Genomic DNA, 19853 nt, shown 5'->3' with positions numbered 1-19853 from the left:
CTCTTGTGTTGGCTGCTCGGGGATAAAGCCGAGTGCTACTCGGTCATGTGATTCCTGCTTTTCCCCCCCTTCTCCCCCGCTCTCTCTCTTCTTTTTCCTCCTTCGAAGTTGAAAGGCAGGAGCAGAGCGGCGGAGGGGGCCCAGCTTGTTGATGCAGCGGATTCGTCCCAGTTCTTGTTTTCCCTCCACATTGTAGTTCTTTCCCTCCTCTCCGCTCGGTGGGATATTTTTACACCGACCTTTCCATCGGCGATGGCGGGGGCTATTATTGAAAATATGAGCACCAAAAAGTTGGTGATAGTGGGAGTTATTCTGCTTTTGTTCCAGGCGTTTGCCTTCATGGTAGGCGGTCTAATTGGTAAGTTTCTTCCTTTTTCTTTTTCTTTCAACAGTCACTTTTATCACGTTTAGCAAAACGTTAGCTCGCCTTCCTCGGTGCGCGCGTGCCCCTCGGATTTTCGAACGTTAACGTGTCCAAATGATGAAAATTATTAAAAAAAAATGGCTCAAATTGACCGTATGCCGGTGTCAATGTGTTTTCACAAGTATGGAAAACTCAAGTTAAACGCAAGCAGCGCAGACAAAACAAACAACGCGCTGCTTTTAAACAGTCACTTTGACACCTTGGCTAAATCACTGCTTTTCTCAAATCAAGGTGTTTCCTGTCTCCGCGGCGCAGCCGGCGAGTCCGACTGGAAATGCGCCGCATTTCGTACTCGGGGGCGAAATCCGTGAGATTTAACCAGGAACTCGCCGTGCGACCGACCTCTCCGTGCCTTTTTTTTGTCACTTCTTTGATCCAAACTCGAATGTTCTTCCCTCCGCGTTCCCCACCTATCTCCCTCTCTTCCTCACCCCTCCTCCCACATGTAATGTCTGTCTGCCGTGTAGGGCCCCGGGCAACATCTTCATTTCACTCGTTCCTTTCCTCTCCTGTGTGTGTGTGTGTGTGTGTGTGTGTGTGTGTGTGTGTGTGTACATTCACGCATCCCCACCACCACTACCCATCTCCCCAAATCCCTATAGCCTCGCAGGAAGTGCATTTTTGAACATCCTCCTCTTCCTCTACTTTTAGCTGCAGCGACACACACAAACATGCACCAACAGCTGTCAAAGTTGCATCGTGCCTTGAGGACTGCATTGGATTTTGCTGTCAAATTTCTTCAAAATCCACCCACACACTTGCGTGCACATGCATACACACAACCACTGGCACGGCAGGATAAAAGTTGAGTCTGTGTGAAAGATGTCTATATCCAGTGGGTTTTGTATGGAAGCAGATCCGGTCAGTCCCCTCGCTCACTCGATGGCTGGTGACAAATTAGCTTGTTTGGTTCATTCCTAGCTGAGATGGTTTTAATGAAGCCAGATTCTTTTGTGTTTGCTTGGTGGCCGGGGGCGGCAGGGGTAATTGAGTAGAAAGGGTTTGTTCTCCACTTGTTTCCCAACAAACCCGGGAACACGGCATGGGGTCAACGGGCTGAGGGGATGGCCATTATTCTGGACACACTGCGATTGGGACTTGAGGAGCAGCTGTGCTGACGGACTCACAGGGTCACAAGATAATTGAACTCCAAGGGGTTGCAGATAACTGGGTTAATTCACTTTGGTTGCCAGGGTGTGTATATGAAAGCATGTTACCTTACACAAATATCAGTGATCCTTTTGGTCGAGTTTTACACGGAACGTGATTCGTTGAGGTGTTCGTGGCCTCTGCCCGTTTACTCTTTTTATGTGCCCGAACAAATACAATGGGTGTTCAGGTAGGGGAACTGGGAGCCCGATGGGCCGATGGGATTCTGGTAATCAGAAAGACCTCATTAGGTTTACGGGATGTGAAATAATTCATCAGTTTCCCGCTACCTATCACATATATTTCATGAAATACCTGAAAAGTTAAGGGAGAAGTGACCTTAAAATTGGAAATAAAGCTTAAAATAATGAAAACTTTTCTTTCCAATGAATGAAAAAGTTGCTACAAAGCCTTTCCCAGTTGTTTATATTACATTTGTTTAAAATCTATGATTCATTATCAGATGATTCTTAATAGTGATGTGTCAGCTAGCCTAAGTTTGTATTCTTTGATATGATTCAGGCAGGAATGGGACTAAGCTGTTGTAGAGTTTACATGCTTTAACATTTTGCAATGGTTGTGTTCGGGGTACCACTTGGAAATACTGTTAAATGCTGTATACAAAGCTTAGACATAGCCGTTGCTTGTGAGAAGCACAGTGAGCGTGATTAAAGCTTTGAATCGTCTGAAATGTGTTACTAATCTTCCTCACCAGCTGAATCTCAAAAATCTGGCCTTTGATGTTCATCCCTGTGAGTCAGTGGTTCCCAGAATCACCTCTGACAAGGATTGCAGCTCATGGAGCCTTTGTTGATATACAACTTACAGCTTTGCACAGTTGTGATCATATAGTCACCCTCTGATGAATGATCTACCAAGATGAACGGTCATGTGTGGTTCCACGGTACTTCTGATACCTAAATCATCTTAAGGCATATCTTTTTCAGGTTCGTTTATTCTGAAATCACATCAAGGAGACCTTGTTTTCCTCTCAGTCTCCAAGTTACATTTACGCCTATGAAATTTCACGAACCAGTGGAATTTCCTGAAAAAACTTCTGACGTGGCATTTTCAATACGATTTGCGTGTACATTATTCACAAGTAGATGGGTGAGAATTTTATTGTCCGGAAATCCCCTTACTGTCATTGTATCTAGGGCAGACATGAATCTTCCATACGACCCAAGTCTCTAGTCTGTGGTTGTCGAATCTGTGATTGTTCTATAGGACAAAATAGCGAGGTCATGTTTCGAGAGGAGGTCTCCAAACAATGACTTTTATGATCTTTTACAATCATTAACTATAAATACTGTGACGCTCATGGAATCAAGAGGCTATTTTCATGGCAAAATCATTTTTCATGTAATCATTTTAATGCCAACACTACATTTTCAGAAAAGGTGAATTTAAAACATCATTGCGCACGAAAGATTCTTGGTATTTCTTAAGTTGTAAGGAACACATTGTAAAAAATGATTGCGTTATTTCTCAGTTGGAACTCGAAACATATGTTGGAGCATTATAAACCTCTCCCTCTGACAGGCGATGACACAGGAATCTTCTCTGTATTTTTAAAGCTCAGCCTGCTAACACCTGAAAGACTGTAAGGTTGCCCCAACACCGCTCTGGTTGGTGCTGCATCTTGCCCCGTACCTGGCTTTGGCCATTACCCATCCTTCAGGAGAGTTGAGACATCTCACACACTATTCCAACATTTGTTGAATTAAATTTGCACAACTTCAGTCAACACATAGATCTTCAAAATGTTAATCACCTTGGCTACATGATTCTAGAAGTGGTGTTTGTTTCATGCCTGAAGACTACATTGCATTTCACCTTTCAAATCCTCCATCTAGCTAAAAAGAGCAGCTAAGGTTTAATATCCACATGACAATGACAGGGATTTTCTTAAGCACCAGGAAAACACCTAGTGAGTAGAGACTACAAACACTGGTGCTGTCAAGCTCATGAATCTCAATGGATAAACAGTATAATTGCACCTACGGGAATTTTCTCTCCACATCATTTCACAGACAGAGGCTCTGCTACAACGCATTTTCTAAACATTGTAAAAAGTAATTGCTGAAGTGTTTGGATTGAGTTTGGCTCAAGCGCAACCTGTTGAAGGTTCTTAACGGTTGCTAAGAAATAAATATCATCTATACAAAGTTTAATCCACAGTGCCTCCATTTATTTAAAGATGCTTTTTAAACTTTATTTGTGATTTATTAGTTTGAGAGGAAGGCAGTCTTGGCAGGAACTTGAAACCGCAATATTTCAGTTTAACGACAAGTCTCACATCTCTCCCTCATTGTTTTTTTTCTTTTTCTTTTTCTTTTCTCTCCTCTTGCTCTCTCACTAGCTCCCAGCCCCACCTCTGCGGTCAACTACATGGCCACCAAATGTGTGGACACAGCCAAGCACCGCCAAGAAAAACAATGGTTCATGCCATGGGGCGCAAACCAGTGTGACAAGATCCGTAACTTTGATGAGGCCATGGCTAAGAAGATTGAGGCCAATAACATTGTGTTTGCTATCCACATTCCTATGATGAAGAATGAGATGAGCCCCTGGTTCCAGTTCATGCTGGTTCTTTTGCAATTTGATATTGGTTTCAAGATGCACAACCAGATAGGTAAGAGCTGCTTTCTTGTTATTATTATAAATTGCTTTTGAATTCTATATAATTGTGAGTGCTTTGCAATTTCCCCAACCACATCTATACTATTTTTTACGTCATGCTTAGTTTTTCACTTTTGTAAATATTCAAGCTAATTATATCTCCGTTTCAATTTTTTTTTATATATTTGCAGTGTCTCACTGTGAAACCAAGCCAGCTTCTGAATTATTAACTCCTATTGTCACTTCATATTCCTCACATCGTAAATTCAAGTGCTAAGTCATAGGGTTTTAACAGTGACACTGGTGTTAAGTTTTCATACATTTTTTTCACTTTTAGTACATCACCCTCAAGACTCTCAAGACGTTGGGAAGAGCTGTTGCCTCATTCATAGCTCAGTTTATCATGATGAATGCTTGAGCAACCTAAAGGAATATATCTTTTTTTATTTTAAGTAGAGTGGATTTCTGTAACACTGAAAGGCAGCAAACAAAGATGGATGTCCTCCTGCCTGTTCTCTGAATTGGCATAGGCCCTGGGGTTTTTTAGACGGGCTTAACAAGACACTTGGCAGGTTATAAAAGCAAGAGGAGAGGTAATCTGGATCTTTTTTCAAAACCCCGTTGCCTCTGAACATAGAAAAACTCCTGTTAGGCGTTGCTGAACCCAGAAGTGAAGGATTCAGATACTTTGGATATGAGGTGATCTCATTGAAATAAATCTTGCATTACTCAAAGTCACCATCCAACCATGTGTTAAAGCATCAATGCCAAAGTTTTACCAATAATACATGCGAGGCCTGTTTTAGGGAACATTCAATTAACTTTCTGTCTCACCTAAATTTTCACTTATATTGAAACTAACTGATTTACCATGTAATTCTTGAATCATCTACACTGGTGGAATAAGCTAACCCTCTTTATGAAAACAGTGTTACGTAAGATGTTATACAACAAACGTGTGTCAAACAGTGGATATAATATGATGATTTTCTTTAGATTACTTTGAAAAAAATATTAGGGGCATTTCTCTTCATAAAGTTAGACACCACCATTTACTTTGGTTTTAAAGTAACCAGTACACTAAGACAACACCTTCTTGAGAGAATCATAGTTTATACTTACCATGGTTAATCCCCAGTAATTACAGTCCATTATCAGTTATGTGGCCAAAACTTGTCTCTTAGTTTACTCACTCATGATTCGTCAAATCAGTTTTCAGAGAAGAAGTGCTAAAATCCCCATACCCTTTACTTTAGCAAATGGATTACAAACGCAGTATTGGATCGTAAAACTGTTAAAGTGCCAGGGGCTGTATTGATAAACATTTCTAAAAATCCTCTCCGAGAGCTCCCAACTCTGCCCAAATATTTATAGATTAATACAAATTTAAAAACTCCTATTTGAGTGAGGAGGTGTGGTCGAACCTGTTGCTGCATTCTCCTGTTGCAAATATGATTAGCCTTAATAGTTGTATTTAGTCTCTTTTAAGAAAAAGTGTATCACATTAAAATGATGTTTTAATATGAATGTATTTCAAATATCTACTGTGATGAGAAATTGTTTGAATATACAAAACAATTTGCTAAGCAGCCCAGTCACCGGCTACTATTTGTTAAATGTATATCCTTGAATTTTATTTCCATGCACATATTATTACTACTTCGTCTTTTAATTTATTGGGAAAATAACCAGTGGCCAGTCTCTATGTAGTGTTTTTGATCATTCATAAACCAGTGAACATGAGGCAATAATAAAATAATGTGTGGGGACAAAAATCACAGTTTAGTAATGTACCAAGCAAGACCCCTGTCACACTCTTGTCTAGAGGCAGCATGGGAGAATGTCATGGCTGAGATAAATCCCTTGTTCCCAATAACCCCAGATATATCATTTAGGAGTTAGATTACTTATGAGCAAAAGAAGGTGGGGTTTTCTTGTGTCACCCTGGTGAAAGACGTCAATCTCAAAATAAAGAACACAATTTATTAATAAATGATTAGTTACTGTGATAAGTCAGTGAGAAGTGACATGTAGGTGTCATTTTATATCACTCTAAAATGCAATTGGCCCATTTAATGAGTTTTATAATTTCTTCATTTGGTTGAGTTCTTATTTGGAGAAACAACTCAAGAGTGTGAATCAAAATGACATGAGACGGAGTGAAGGCAACCTGCTAGTTATGTCCTGCGACTGAACATAATTTACTTAGTTTACAATTACATGGAGAAAAACTATTATCAACGACACTACATTCCATTTTGTGTTTTCAGATAGTTTTGAGGGGAAGAAGAGACCTACCAGCTTGCTTTTTTTTCAGTGTTTGACATGTGCTCAAGTGAAAGGAAAAAGAGGAGGACGGGGATACCATATTTCAAAAATACAGAGTTTGGTATCTTGGTGGGTTGCCTTTATTTCCTGAACAGATGAATTGGAGAGAATGATGATGGAGGAATTAATTTCATGATTTTAGGTGAAGAAAATGTAATGCCTCTCAAAAACATTCTCCAATATAGACACACAGACAACTCAGGCATAAAGGTGCCATGAACTCTGATGGTCCAAGTTCCATTCAGATATCTTGGTCTAACTATCAAGTGGAACTAGATAAGTTATGATTCCACTAATGGATAGCGCGAAGGAGTTGTCTGAAGGCATGAGAAAGCATCTAAAATGTGATAACAGGTCATGTGATGCATAACGTGCAGAGTCATGTCAGAACAGCTGCTCCTAAAATGCCATGACACATTGGCTTAAGGAAAACTGACAAAGCTACTTAAACTAACAGGACAAAAAGTTACTTTTTCAGTGGTGTAATTCTGTGACTTGGCCTCTCTGGCCTTCCTTGTCTAAACAATCATGTCATGGTAATGTAACTCCTCAGCATAATTAGCTTGCTGGCATTCTCAGCCTCTGTGGAAATGTGTGAGGGGCTTGTGGGTTGTTTACTGCCTGGATGCCAGACGAGTCAATGATTCAGCCAGTTCAGTCTCATTGATGTTTGTGAGCCATGGGAAGTGTCTTGATAACAAGAGCTTGTTGAGATCCCATAGTACTCTGAATGCCATGCATGATAAAGAATTGGCAGTTTTTTTCCTCCAAAATTATTGTATATTTCTAATACTGTTTGGCATTTTGAAACATTTTGTTTACATATTCTGGCGAATAGTGACTGCTGAGAAGAATACCTTTTGCATCTATCAAATTCATTGATTCAAAACCAGTGTCACATCACATGACTGACATAAGAAACCATGGGAGATTAAACATTCCTTCTCACCTCATGGAGAATCAGGAGTTGTGTAGGCTCTTAAATCACTTGATACAATTGATACTGGAATTAGGCACAAACTAAACGTATGTTATGTGTTAGGACATTTAGGAGAATGCCGTTTCGAAATCTGATTCCTTAGTTTAATTTGTGTCAAAATAGACGAAATATAAGCTCGATGTAGAAGTAAAACTGCAAAGACATCCTATAAATGATAAAATGGTATCGGTAGATTTATTATGCCTGTGCCTTAGGAAGTATAATTCTTCTCTGCGGCTCCTCACGGAAAATTAAAACAAGGCCATCCCTTCCCCTAGAATACCTTATCTATGTAACAGTGTTTGTACCAGAGAAGAGCTTTGCCCTTATTAACCACTCCACCCACCTGCCCCAGTCTACTCGGGCACCAAGCACTCCTTGGCTAGATGCCAGCAATAACACAGCTGTTGAGGAGGCTTAGTTTCTGTGGTGATGGCTGCTGGACAGGAGTGGAATGTTTGCATGAAGGGGGCTGACATTCGAGGGCGTCTGGCTCAACCAATGGCACAGTGAAGGGCATTACAAAGATAGTCTGCTGCCTATCTCTGTCTCATCTGGTTTCTTTTTCCTGTCCTTTACACTTTTTCCCTCCCTTTCTAAAAGCACAGGCCACCGGGTTTCTTTCTGTTCATTCGAGCTTGTTTCATAACAGCACAAGAGGTACTCTGGAGGGCTGGAAGAGAGAACACTTGGCTTTGTAATGAGATCTGAAGATGCAGTTTTAATAGCTTGGCTTAGCATCTTTTTGTTATATTCAATGAGTTGGCCTGCTGGAGGCCAACTCAAGATCTTGTTTAAGTTATGTAAAGAAGGAAGTAACCTAGATTTGGGATATGGCGCAAAGAATAATGAATCACTGATTATCGTCACATGGCAATAACCTTGTCAGTCAGTTTCAGATTGAAATGACAGTACCATGTAGACATGTAAAATGCTTTCTTGAATGACCCTCCATCACCACACACACACACACGCCACTCAACGTGCCTCGTAATTGCACCAAGGGGACAAAAAAAATAGTTTTTTGAATTTGAATCCACCAAATCTAGTAAAAAAAGAAAAATATGGATTTGATAATCAATCCAGCTGCATTCTTAAGCGGGCGTAGTAGTTTTCAGTAACTCAAAATAAAATCCACACCATTATACTTACTTTCCTTACTAACAAATTATGTTCTAGACTGTGCTAGACTGTGTCAGTGAAAACAGCACAGTCTCTGCATGGCATTCATGCGTCAGGACTTAATTAATTCCCTTACCAAGATTGTAGCTCTCGATAGGAGCAAAGATAGGAATTGAATACGAAGAGGAAAAGGATTCATGCCAGTTACCATTTTTTCAACTTAACAATTGGTTCAACACAACTAATTACAACACAACTATGATTTGTTTTAATGATGTGTTTTGTTCCTAGTTTAAGCCCTAATCATAATTATAATTTTGATAATTATGGGTATGACTTAAATGCTAACAAAGGCACTTAAAAAGAATAGTGCTCTAAAAGTAACTTTGTACTCTTATGCAGAGGAAGGAGCGATGGTCACCATTGATGTGGGCCTGGCCTACAGAGATGACACTATCAGTGAGTGGACAGAGATGGCTCATTCATTTGAACAGCGGAAACTCAACTGTAGCTTTAACATTGACAAAGTAGGTAAAATGACACCCTTTACTTTGGCACAACTACTTGCTACTGAAAAAAAATCTCGAAACAGTGCATATGATGCACTGATTGTTTTTTTTTTTTTTTTTTTTTCTCTCTTTCTGTTGTAAAGGAAATCATTTATATATGCAAATCTCTTTGTTTTATGAAGCTATATGAAGTTGCCTTTTTATTCTTTCTACATGATGAGCTACAAATATTCAATTAGTAATTTCAATCAGACATTAATCCTCTTGTTACATCTGGTGATCAATACCATTGCTCAATGTCTGGAGGTTCTCAGTCGTCCAGGTCATGGTAAATTCTTGGTCATGGTGAATTCTCGTCGAAATCTTCTTGTCTTGGCAACTGGACTTGAACGTCTTCTCTTGAAGGGTTTTGAAGAACTGAAGGAGCCTCTCTGATGAGGGGTGAAACATCTTGAAGTGAAGAAATTCAAGTCCAGTTGCCAAGACTAGAAGATTTCCAGAAGAACTCACCAATGCTCAAGGTTTTGCATCAAACGTTTTTGTATTAATTCATTGTGTTCATGGCCAGTTGTGTTTGAGACAGGAACTGTTGTGGCTGCCTAAAGCTTGTGTCCATACTGTTAAACTGAGCAGTACATACATGTTCTCCAGACCATCGATAATGAGGGCCGTAATTACGATTGTGAACCGATGCCCTTCATGGAGATAGGCAGTGTTGCTCATAAGTACTACCTCCTCAACCTCCGTCTACCGGTTAACGAGCGCAAGAAGATCAACGTTGGAATTGGAGAAATCAAAGACATACAAGTGACAGTAAGTGGACATTTTTGATATTGCTCCTGTTGCTGTACATTTGAAGCTGAAACTTACCTCTACACTAGCTGAGTGTTTCTATCAAGCGTGACAGTGTGTAAGAATAAAGTTGACGGGTGTTTGATTTTTGGACACTCATCTTTGGCTGATTTTTTTTTTTTTTTTAACAAATTTTAGAACAGTAACTATTCTGTAACAGCCAGTTACCTCAGCTGCCATTATTCAAAAGAGAGGCACAGAAATTATTTAAGGTTTACTTTACGCTATGTTATTGAGCCTAATATTGGATCATAAATATATAAATGACTTTTTGATTGTCTTGAAAGAGCATCCACCAGAATGGAGGATTTACGCAAGTCTGGTTTGCCATGAAGACATTCCTGACACCCAGCATTCTTATCATCATGATCTGGTATTGGAGGCGCATCACTCTCATGAGCAGACCCCCTGTGCTGCTAGAGAAGTAAGGCTGCATCTTTCTTTGAATTGCTGTGTTGCTGTACTGTGACAATATTGATCATTCTTTTAAGCAAACTGCTCAGATTTGTCATCACAATTCTTGAGAACAAGTCTTCATCTCAAAAAAATGTACCTCCTAACTATACCCAGAACCTACTGTGGTTTCATCAAAAGCTCTGGGACCTTGGCATCAGGTTGTCTATTGGGTGAAAGCACATATTAACAATGAATGAAACGTACAAGTAGGTCATGCTAACCGAGTGCATTGAAGGTCACTGAGATCAGACAGTGATGTTCATTAACTGTCTGAGGAGCTATAATAATCCTTAATTGAATTTAAAGCACATAATAAATGGGATGTAAGCTGTCAAGTCAAAAGCCACTAATACTAGAAACAGGAAAGTGTGCATGTGACCGGGCTTCTTGATGCACGTTTTGTTCGATCTGTTTAACAGCTCTCTACCCTCCATGACGCCAGTCCAGTATACCTGTGACATATTAGATAAACTACTAAAATAACAACAACCTTTCTCTGCCTTTAATTCTATACCTCTCTCATCCTTTATTCTCTTCTTCAGTTCAGCGAGCTTATTAAATTAATGGTTACAGATATGTTAACATCTGTAATAGTTTATTCTAGCCCATCAAAGCAGGAGACATAAGCTAAACTAATATTTGAAATGCAAATATAGGTAGTTCTGCCTCAAGTGGATATTTAGAATGGTATGCTCAGAGCTTAGTGTTTGTCTAACCCCCTGCCGTGCTGGGAAGACAGATCAGTAAGAGGCAGCATTCTGCGCTGCAGGAAGAGCCCAGCGAAGCGTGAAACACGTTACAAAATCTGCAAGCCAGCACTCAAGCGACACATGCTGCACAGACACATACAGTACATACACACCAACTAGCTACAACAACACACACAGACTGTCTCTCCCCTTCGCTCTGTCTTTTCCGGCTCAAGGCTCTTATTCCCAGATGACCAGCAGGCTCTCAGGAAGTACGACTCGTACCCTATTTGTGGACAGCGGCGGATTTTTTTTTTTTTTCATGCTGTAAAAGCTTTACCAGGGTTCCCTGTAATGCTAGCCCCACTGAGGTATATTAATGGTAAACCTCAGATTTCCTCTGAAAGTGATGTGTGTGAGTGAGAACTTTTCATTATGGCAAAATTCATAAAATGCATCAAATTGTGTTGATTAACATCATCAGTTTTTCCAGCCAGCCTACTGAGAAACCCATCTGACCCAGGAGAGAGAGGGTGGGTGTGCAAACATTTTCAGCTAACATGTTAATCATGCTACAAAAGAGCTGCTGTAAATGAATCATTAACAATGGCTCTGTATCTTTGTACATTTTAGTTAGCCATCACAGACCATCAGTGGGTCTTGTAAATGCCTCATTAAAGTATATCTTTCTGTTAAGGTATACTGTGGGGACCGCTTTCTCATTAACTCAACTCCTTTTCATACAAAGTACTTTGATTTCACAGAGACACTCACTCACACAGATTAAAGCCTCAGCTCTCCTGTTCATCGGTTTGCTCGGGAAACATTCTTTGCATACCATCCAAGTGTGGTTTCGCTCTGTTTGCTCAAGCTGGCTGAAATTCAATTATTTAGAAGCTGTATTGCATTACTTGTAATACTTTGAAAAACTGGTCCCGCCCTCAGGTCAATTTATTGCCTTTTCCCCACTTTTGGTCCATTTAGGGGGATTTTAAAACACTGCTTCGCCCTGAATGAAAGTTCAAAGTAGACAATCACTTCCATGAAAAGAGGAACCTCTGAGAGCAACAATATGTACTTTGTATACCAAAGACACTGAGTTGGAATAATCTTACCAACTCGGCTAGAATTGTTAAAAATGCTATGTTTATACTGGGAATTCATTAGTGTTACATTACTGCTGAGGGAATATTGTCCCAACCATGATAACGCTGCCATCTTTACTCCCTTTTATACACAGTGGGGAGAACAAGTATTTGATGCACTGCTGATTTTTCAACTTTCCCACTTGCAAAGCATGTAGAGTTCTGTAATTTTTATCATAGGCACTCTTCAACTGTGAGGGACGCAATGTAAAACATACACATTGAATGTATGTTATTGCGTTTCTCACAGACCTATTAGTTCTTCTTTAAGAAGCCCTCCTTTGTCCGCTCATTACTTGTATTAACTGCACCAGTTTGAACTCGAAGACACCTGTCCACACACTCAATCAAACAAACTCCAACCTCTCCACAATGGCCAAGACTAGAGAGCTGTGTAAGGCCATCAGCGATAAAATTGTAGACATACACAAGGCTGGTATGGGCTACAGGACAATAGGCAAGCAGCTTGGTGAGAAGATTAATCTCTCGTGGTCGGGGGCTCGGTCTCCATGCAAGATCTCACCTTACGAGGCATCAATGATCATGAGGAAGGTGAGGGATCAGCCCAGAACTACAAGGCTGGACCTGGTCAATGACCTGAAGAGAGCTGGGGCCACAGTCTCAAAAGAAAGCCATTAGTAACACACTTCACTGTCATGGATTAAAATCCTGCAGCTCACGCAGGATTGCTCAAGCCAGCACATGTCTAGGCCCGTCTGAAGTTTGCCAATGACCATTTGGATGATCCAGAGGGTGAATTGAAGCAGGTCATGTGGTCTGATAAGTCAAAAATTGAGCTTTTTGGTCTGAACTCCACTTGCCTAATTGGAGGAAGAAGAAGGATGAGTACAACCCCAAGAACACCATCCCAACTGCGAAGCATGGAGGTAGAAACAACATTGTTTGGGAATGCCTTTCTGCAAAGGGGACAGTACGACTGCACTGTATGGTGGGGAGGATGGATGGGGCCATGTATCGCAGGATCTATGCCAGCAATCTCCTTACATCAGTAATAGCCTTGAAGATGGGTCGTGGCTGGGTCTTCCAGCACGACGACCCGAAACATACAGCCAGGGCAACTAAGGAGTGGCTCTGTAAGAAGCATTTTAAGGTCCTAGAGTGGCCTAGCCAGTCTCCAGATCTGAACCCAATAGAAAATCTTTGGAGAGAGCTAAAAGTGCATATTGCCCAGTGACTGCCCTGAAACCTAAAGGATGTGGAGAAAATCTGTATGGAGGAGCGGGCCCAAAACTCCTGCTGCAGTGTGCAAACCTGGTCAAGAACGACAGGAAACGTCTGATCTCTAACTTTTACAAAGGTTTCTGTACCAAATATTAAGTTCTGTTTTTCTGACATCAAAGACTTATGTCATGCAATAAAAATAAAATTGATAACATAAAAACCATACAATTTGTTTTTCTGGATATTTGTTTAAGATTCTGTCACTCACAATTGAAGAGTACTTATGATAATAATTACATACCTCTATATGCTTTGCAAGTGAGAAAAGCTGAAAAATCAGCAGTGAATCAAATACTTGTTCTCCCCACTGTAGTAGGAAGTGCCTAAGGGAAGCCCATATGTGCCTAAAAGTACATTCACACTTTGAAACAGCCACACATGCATCTCTAATACTTGCACAGGTTACTGAATACTTCTCTTCTGTCTGTCTTGCACTCTGTGGTTCTGTTTTGCCCTCTTCACTGTGTTTATGATTGTCTTTCATCTGTGGGTGGCATGCAGAGGCCTGTTTAGACACCAGGAAGATGATCTCCTGGTTTGTCAGATTTTTGTAAGCTAACTGATCTAAATTTGCTTTGCTAGTCATGTTGATAAATGCTAAAGTATGTAGTACATACATTTTGCAGACTGACAAATGCATTAAAGGTCCCCGTACTAAAAACTCAGGCTGGTGTGGAATAGTATTTAAACAGGGTGCCTCCTCATTTACCTGAAAAAATGACTCAAGTCTGACTCAATTTCTTACCCCAACTGAGTAGTGCCAAAACTTATCTTGGCAACTGGACTTGCATATTTTTTCAATTCTCACCCTGAGACTTCTTCAGTTCTGTCTCATGGATAATAGGTGAAACATCTTCAAGAAAATACCAAAAAGAAAGTTACTAACATAACACTTTTCAATTGATCCCAAATGACTTTCTTAAATGCTATTTTGAAGTTTTCAGGACAGGATGTTGTTCATTCTTTTGGCAATCAATGGTAACATTGACAGTGCTGAACTACCAGGGTTTAGTAATTTTACACTGTTTAAACATGATCTTAAAAAAAACAAACAAAAAAATGCTTATTGTTTTCATGAAGACATGGTTATAGATTTTTATTCCTGCCACTCTCAGCTGTTACTGACACATTTTATTCTAAAATTGCTTCAAAACATGTCTTTTTTTTTTTTTGTCTTAAAAAATATTTTGATCCTTCAGGGTTATCTTGGCATTGGGCATCTCCATGACATTTATTAACATCCCAGTGGAGTGGTTCTCTATTGGATTTAACTGGACCTGGATGCTGCTTTTTGGGGACATCAGGCAGGGCATCTTCTATTCCACGTTGCTGTCCTTCTGGATCATCTTCTGTGGGGAGCACCTCATGGTACAACATATGACTATATCTAGTTGATTACACAAAAAAAAAAAAATACATAAAATTTTCATCTACAGCTGTATTTCCAAAGTATGTAAATGTGCATTTGATCGACCCATTTCACATCATGTTTTTGGTGTTTTACTAGCATTCACAATAAATTGCCTGTGAGAAAAAAAACTTGGTCCCAACAATTTTCATAAAAGATTTTGCAATTTATGAACAAATGTTACACTTCGTAAATTGTCATCCTTCCTTTGTCTGTCTGACAGGACCAGATGGAGAGGAATCGTTTCTCAGTGTATTGGAAACAAGTCGGACCCATTGTTTTTGGTTCCTTCTGTTTGTTTATCTTTGACATGTGTGAAAGGTAAATTCCATGATGTATTTTGTTATTCATAAATAGTTACTGCAATGTGTAACTTTATTTATTTATTTTCTTTATTTTTCACCAGGGGTGTCCAATTAAAAAACCCCTTCTATAGCATCTGGGCGTCGGATATTGGAACTGAGCTGGCTGTATCCTTTTTGAATATGTCACTGAGTGAGAACAATAGAAACAGGACACCCTATCGCACCTTTAGGCATAAATCAAATATACTTATCACTTAATATTGAAATGTGATCTGTATCTGACATCATTTATTTTGGGAGATAAACAGGTCTTACCTGTTGTGTTTATGCTAAGAATTTTCAATAGATTGTTGTTTTTCTCAGACTTTATTATCTATTTTCTAAAGCTTGTGATTGCCAGTGCCTGAAAATGTAGTTTTTTTGACATTAATGGGCAGAAATTATGTACATTTTACATTTTTAACTTTTCATATGGGAAAGGCCCAATAATGCCTTTGGTCACATTGATGCAAAGAGAAGAACAGCAGCAAGTTGTATGGAGTTAGTTTACACTTACTCAGGATACAATCAGAGCAAGACCACCCTTAGTTGAGGTCTGGCAAATATGATCATGATACATTTAAATAATGATTTATTTATTTTTCTTAATCTGGCTAAGGCTGTTTTATACCATTTGCATTTAAATAGTATCCAGCCGTAAGTAAAGTGTAAAAAATCTTTAAGTGCTAAATTGTGTTTTTAGTTCAGCACATGATCATGCAGGTGTTGATTTCAGAGTTTCTGTGTGCTGAAAAACAGATTCTCTGAGCTGAATACTGTTGTCTTCATCGATAAAATTAGAAATGATTCAGGAATACCATATGTGAGCATTGCCTTTTTTGTGAGTACCCCTAGCTTTGTGTTCTTCATTAGAACTCTTTAAGAATAAGTGCAAAAAGAACCCACTTTTCCCCCTCTGTATTTTCTTACATTGCTTCTCTAGTTGTCCTTTCCCACAGAAGGAAAAGTGAAACTCAGAGTTCTAAGACATTTACCACAGTGTCTATAACCAGACTCATCAAATCTTTATGAGGCCCACTGACAACTTTCTGCTGTTCCATCAACTGAAGTAAATGTTTTATAAACCAGTCACATAAATAACCTAACATTTTTATAGTAAATTCACTGATCGTAATGTGTTTCTTATCTTAGATTTAGATTTGTCAATCAATTTGCTAACCTTGAGCATTTGTCAGGCAGTTTTAAGTGCAATATTTTTAACACACCAGTTGGAAACTAGAAACCAGCATTGTGAGTAACTGCATTATGTCAGAACACAACATTGCTCTGCTGCCAGATCACTCTTTTGAGTGAAGCTAATATTTTGTTTTGTCCTTGACTGGCCATTTGTTCAGATGGCATTCATAATTGTGGCAGGGATCTGTGCCTGTCTCTACTTCCTCTTCCTCTGCTTCATGGTTTTTCAAGTGTTCCGAAACATCAGTGGTAAAAGGACTTCACTGCCTGCCATGTCCAAGGCCAGGCGCCTTCACTATGAGGTCATTGAGTTTAATTTGTCAATGTTATATAAGCATCTCTCAATTCAAAGCTGCTACAATCAAATATTTATAATCATTGTTGTTTTTTTATTTTTTTTTTATTTTTGCTAATTCTTCACTGTTCTTCTCATTGCTCTTTAGGGTCTGATTTTCAGGTTTAAATTTCTCATGCTGGTCACACTGACTTGTGCTGCTATGACAGTCATCTTCTTTATCATTAGTCAGGTAAGTTTCATAAAGCCATAAATGTATTCATTGTTCTCATGCATGACTCTCTAAAAACACAAATCACTTATTGCTGTCTTTAAATGTCCAGGTGAATGAGGGTCACTGGCACTGGGGAGACCACACCGTGCAGGTGAACAGTGCCTTCTTCACTGGTATCTATGGCATGTGGAACCTGTATGTATTCGCCATCATGTTCCTCTATGCCCCATCTCACAAACGATATGGAGACGACCAGTCAAGCGCTCAATGCATCACTGGTAACTACTAATTTCTGCCCATTAATGAAATATGAAAGTGGCACTCATTTATCATTCTGACATACAATGAGGACAGACCCTTCTGTGAAAATCTTCTTCATGCATAATTCATTAAAAGTTGGTATCTCTCCAACATATTGTCCATTGACAACAAATCATCTCTAATCTATGGTAGTGGTTAAGTCACTTCGGAGAATGTGGTAACAAGAACCAAATCAAGCACACAAAATGAAAACACAAGAAATTGGTGCAATGAGAAATCCAAGGTAGGCATCGAGTATAATGAAAATTGAAGTATTCTATAGTATATATAGAAACAGAATAAGAATCTCAGAGCGACTTGAGATGGTTCTCCAAACCTGTCATTACAACTTTAACTGAAGCAATTGGTTAGCAATATTGGTGCAGAAAATATTTGTAGAACCAGTTCTGCCTTATATTTATTTGAATGGTTAGGGCCATTGGTCTTTTAGATTTGATTTGTTCGATGTGTTTGTGATTGTTGTGACGCAATTCTCAACACCCTGTGTTTAAGGCTTTAAGACTATTGCGTAGCAGTTGTGAAATGTAAGTTATGGGTTCAAAAATATTTTGGGGTTTTATTCAAAGAGTCATAATACATCAGGACTCAGTATGGTTCACTTTTCAGCCTGCTTGGATTGCAACTCAGTTTGTAGGGACAGGTCCTGTAAGACTTGTTTGTCATGTTGGAAAAAGAGTGGTGGACTTAAAAAAAAAAAAAGGAGGTAGTACAGTGACATCATTTTGTCATATGTAGTGATTGAGCTTGGCCACATTGTATTGGGGTCCTCGCAGCTCACATCTCATTGTAGTGGAGAGCATTAGTCTGTCTTTTCCTATAAAACTGCCTATTCATCTCAAGGTTGTTTTTGGAGTAAGACTTGAAGGGTTGAGAAGGACCCAGATTCCCAGGTGAAAGAGGGGTCTCTTTGGCCAGCGAGGGTGATTCTAATGGCTTGCCAGGCATCCTTCCAGATGGAAAGGAAGGGGCAGCAGAGGATGGGGGAGGGCGGGCATAGAAGTAATGAAAACCATCCATCAGCCGACTTCAGGGTCATGCAGAGAGAAAGTGAGTTTGAAGTTCTGGAAGCTTTCTCTGCAGCACATGAAATGTTTTAATGGGAAAGAGGTATATTTCCAAGTTTCTGTTTAATCTTATCAGCCCTTCACTTCAGTTTGCAATGAGCTGAAAGTATTTATGTTGGAGAAATTCACCCTAGCCCTGTTGTGATACAGCATATTTTCAGCAGGAACAGGCTGCCAGTCTTGTATTCCTGTCACCCCAAAAGGCAGTGTTGATAAAGCGTTCTGTTTTCACAGGGGATGCTGGAGCAAACAGTGGAGAGGACATCCAGCTGACCACCACCATCACCCATGTAGACGGCCCCACAGAGATCTACAAAATGACCGGCAAAGAGGCACAGGAGTAGATTTCCCACTGTTATTGAGAACTTCCCTCAAATACCTACTGCTCCACTGACCCCCCTTCCTAACATTTGTATTCTAAAAAGCTTTTCTCCAAAACTGCATCAACAATCCCCTTTGCATGAACCCTCCAGTGCCCTCCTCCCAGCTTCATATCCTCAGCTCTGCGGCCTTTTTCTGTGCCAACTTGTCCCCTGAGTCCCTATTGTGTCCTGGATTGCTCAATATTAGCCACACTCTTATCAGTCCTTTTCATTTCAGTTTTGATTTACTGTTACATACTTTATATACACAATGTTGGGTTTGAGTTTTTACACAACAGTTTCGCCACCATATCAGAATCCTAACGACTGGTTCAATGATGTGTTGATAGAAAGTCACAACTAGCAACTGCCATATGTGGAAATCTGAGCAACATGAAGTAGATGAATAGCAGGGTTTTTTGGACATGGTAAAAAAAATTTTAATCGTTATACTCAAAGTAAACGCCTTAGAACCTGTCACAAATACATATTCTTCCATAGAAATGTAGACCATGTGGCACACGGTTAGTCTTTAAGTAGTGGAGTTGTTTTTGTTTTTGTTTGTTTTTTACTATTGGGGTAAATGTACAGACACATATCCACTTAAGAAAGTGCATACTGTAGTTTCATTGTTACAATGTCAATATCTATTTTTTATAAAATGCTTATTTACGACTTCTGAAGAGTATATGCATCAAATTATCAATGTTAACAGAGGGTTGATGGTAGTCTATTACACTATTGGGTTTTTTGTTTGTTTGTTAATTTGTTTTTTTATTTTAATTTAAATAAAACATTCTTAATACAGTTTGTATTTTGATTCTTTCCAACATATCCCCCCGTCTGTTTTGTCATCACGTCACTAATTTGTTGTAAATGCTTAAAAAGCGATCCAGATTCGGTCTGTGGTCTGCGTTAAGGAGCTCCTGAAGCAAGAGCGCCCCCACACGGCGCCCAGTGGAACAACACCCTTCATTTCATCGTCCGTCTTGCTGACTCGAATGTAAAGGGAAATGTGGTCAAAAATTGTAGTTTATAACGGTAATCTTTATTTTTATATACCGTATACACATTACAGAGGTCTTGACTCTCGTTGCAGTTCGTGTGAATGGCTGTGCTTTCATAAGTCAA

The 19853-nt window shown here is 39.5% G+C and overlaps 1 protein-coding gene across 1 annotated transcript; it reads left to right on the top strand.

Moving 5' to 3' along the window:
* The first annotated feature begins 92 nt into the window (after window positions 1–92).
* wls (Wnt ligand secretion mediator) lies at window positions 93–19530 on the top strand. Its single transcript, XM_086172748.1, has 12 exons — window positions 93–358; window positions 3936–4208; window positions 9027–9151; window positions 9785–9946; window positions 10273–10409; window positions 14717–14885; window positions 15149–15246; window positions 15332–15395; window positions 16625–16768; window positions 16910–16993; window positions 17085–17253; window positions 18595–19530. Exons 1-12 carry the CDS (start codon window positions 253–255, stop codon window positions 18702–18704), a joined length of 1641 nt encoding a protein of 546 aa, XP_086028874.1. The 5' UTR covers window positions 93–252; the 3' UTR covers window positions 18705–19530.
* Window positions 19531–19853: the final 323 nt, after the last annotated feature.

This window comes from Fistularia commersonii, chromosome 25, assembly GCF_037954325.1.
Source record: "Fistularia commersonii isolate RoL2024-O1a breed Wild chromosome 25, RoL_Fcom_v1.0, whole genome shotgun sequence".
NCBI lineage: Eukaryota > Metazoa > Chordata > Actinopteri > Syngnathiformes > Fistulariidae > Fistularia > Fistularia commersonii.
This window is presented reverse-complemented; position numbering and strand designations above follow the sequence as displayed.

Coding starts and splice junctions, on each gene's coding strand:
- wls (XM_086172748.1), top strand. CDS start 253: ATGGCGGGGGCTATTATTGAAAATATGAGCACCAAAAAGTTGGTGATA. Junction 14,886..15,148: donor TCTGTGGGGAGCACCTCATG/GTACAACATATG, acceptor TCTGTCTGACAG/GACCAGATGGAGAGGAATCG. Junction 17,254..18,594: donor AAGCGCTCAATGCATCACTG/GTAACTACTAAT, acceptor CTGTTTTCACAG/GGGATGCTGGAGCAAACAGT.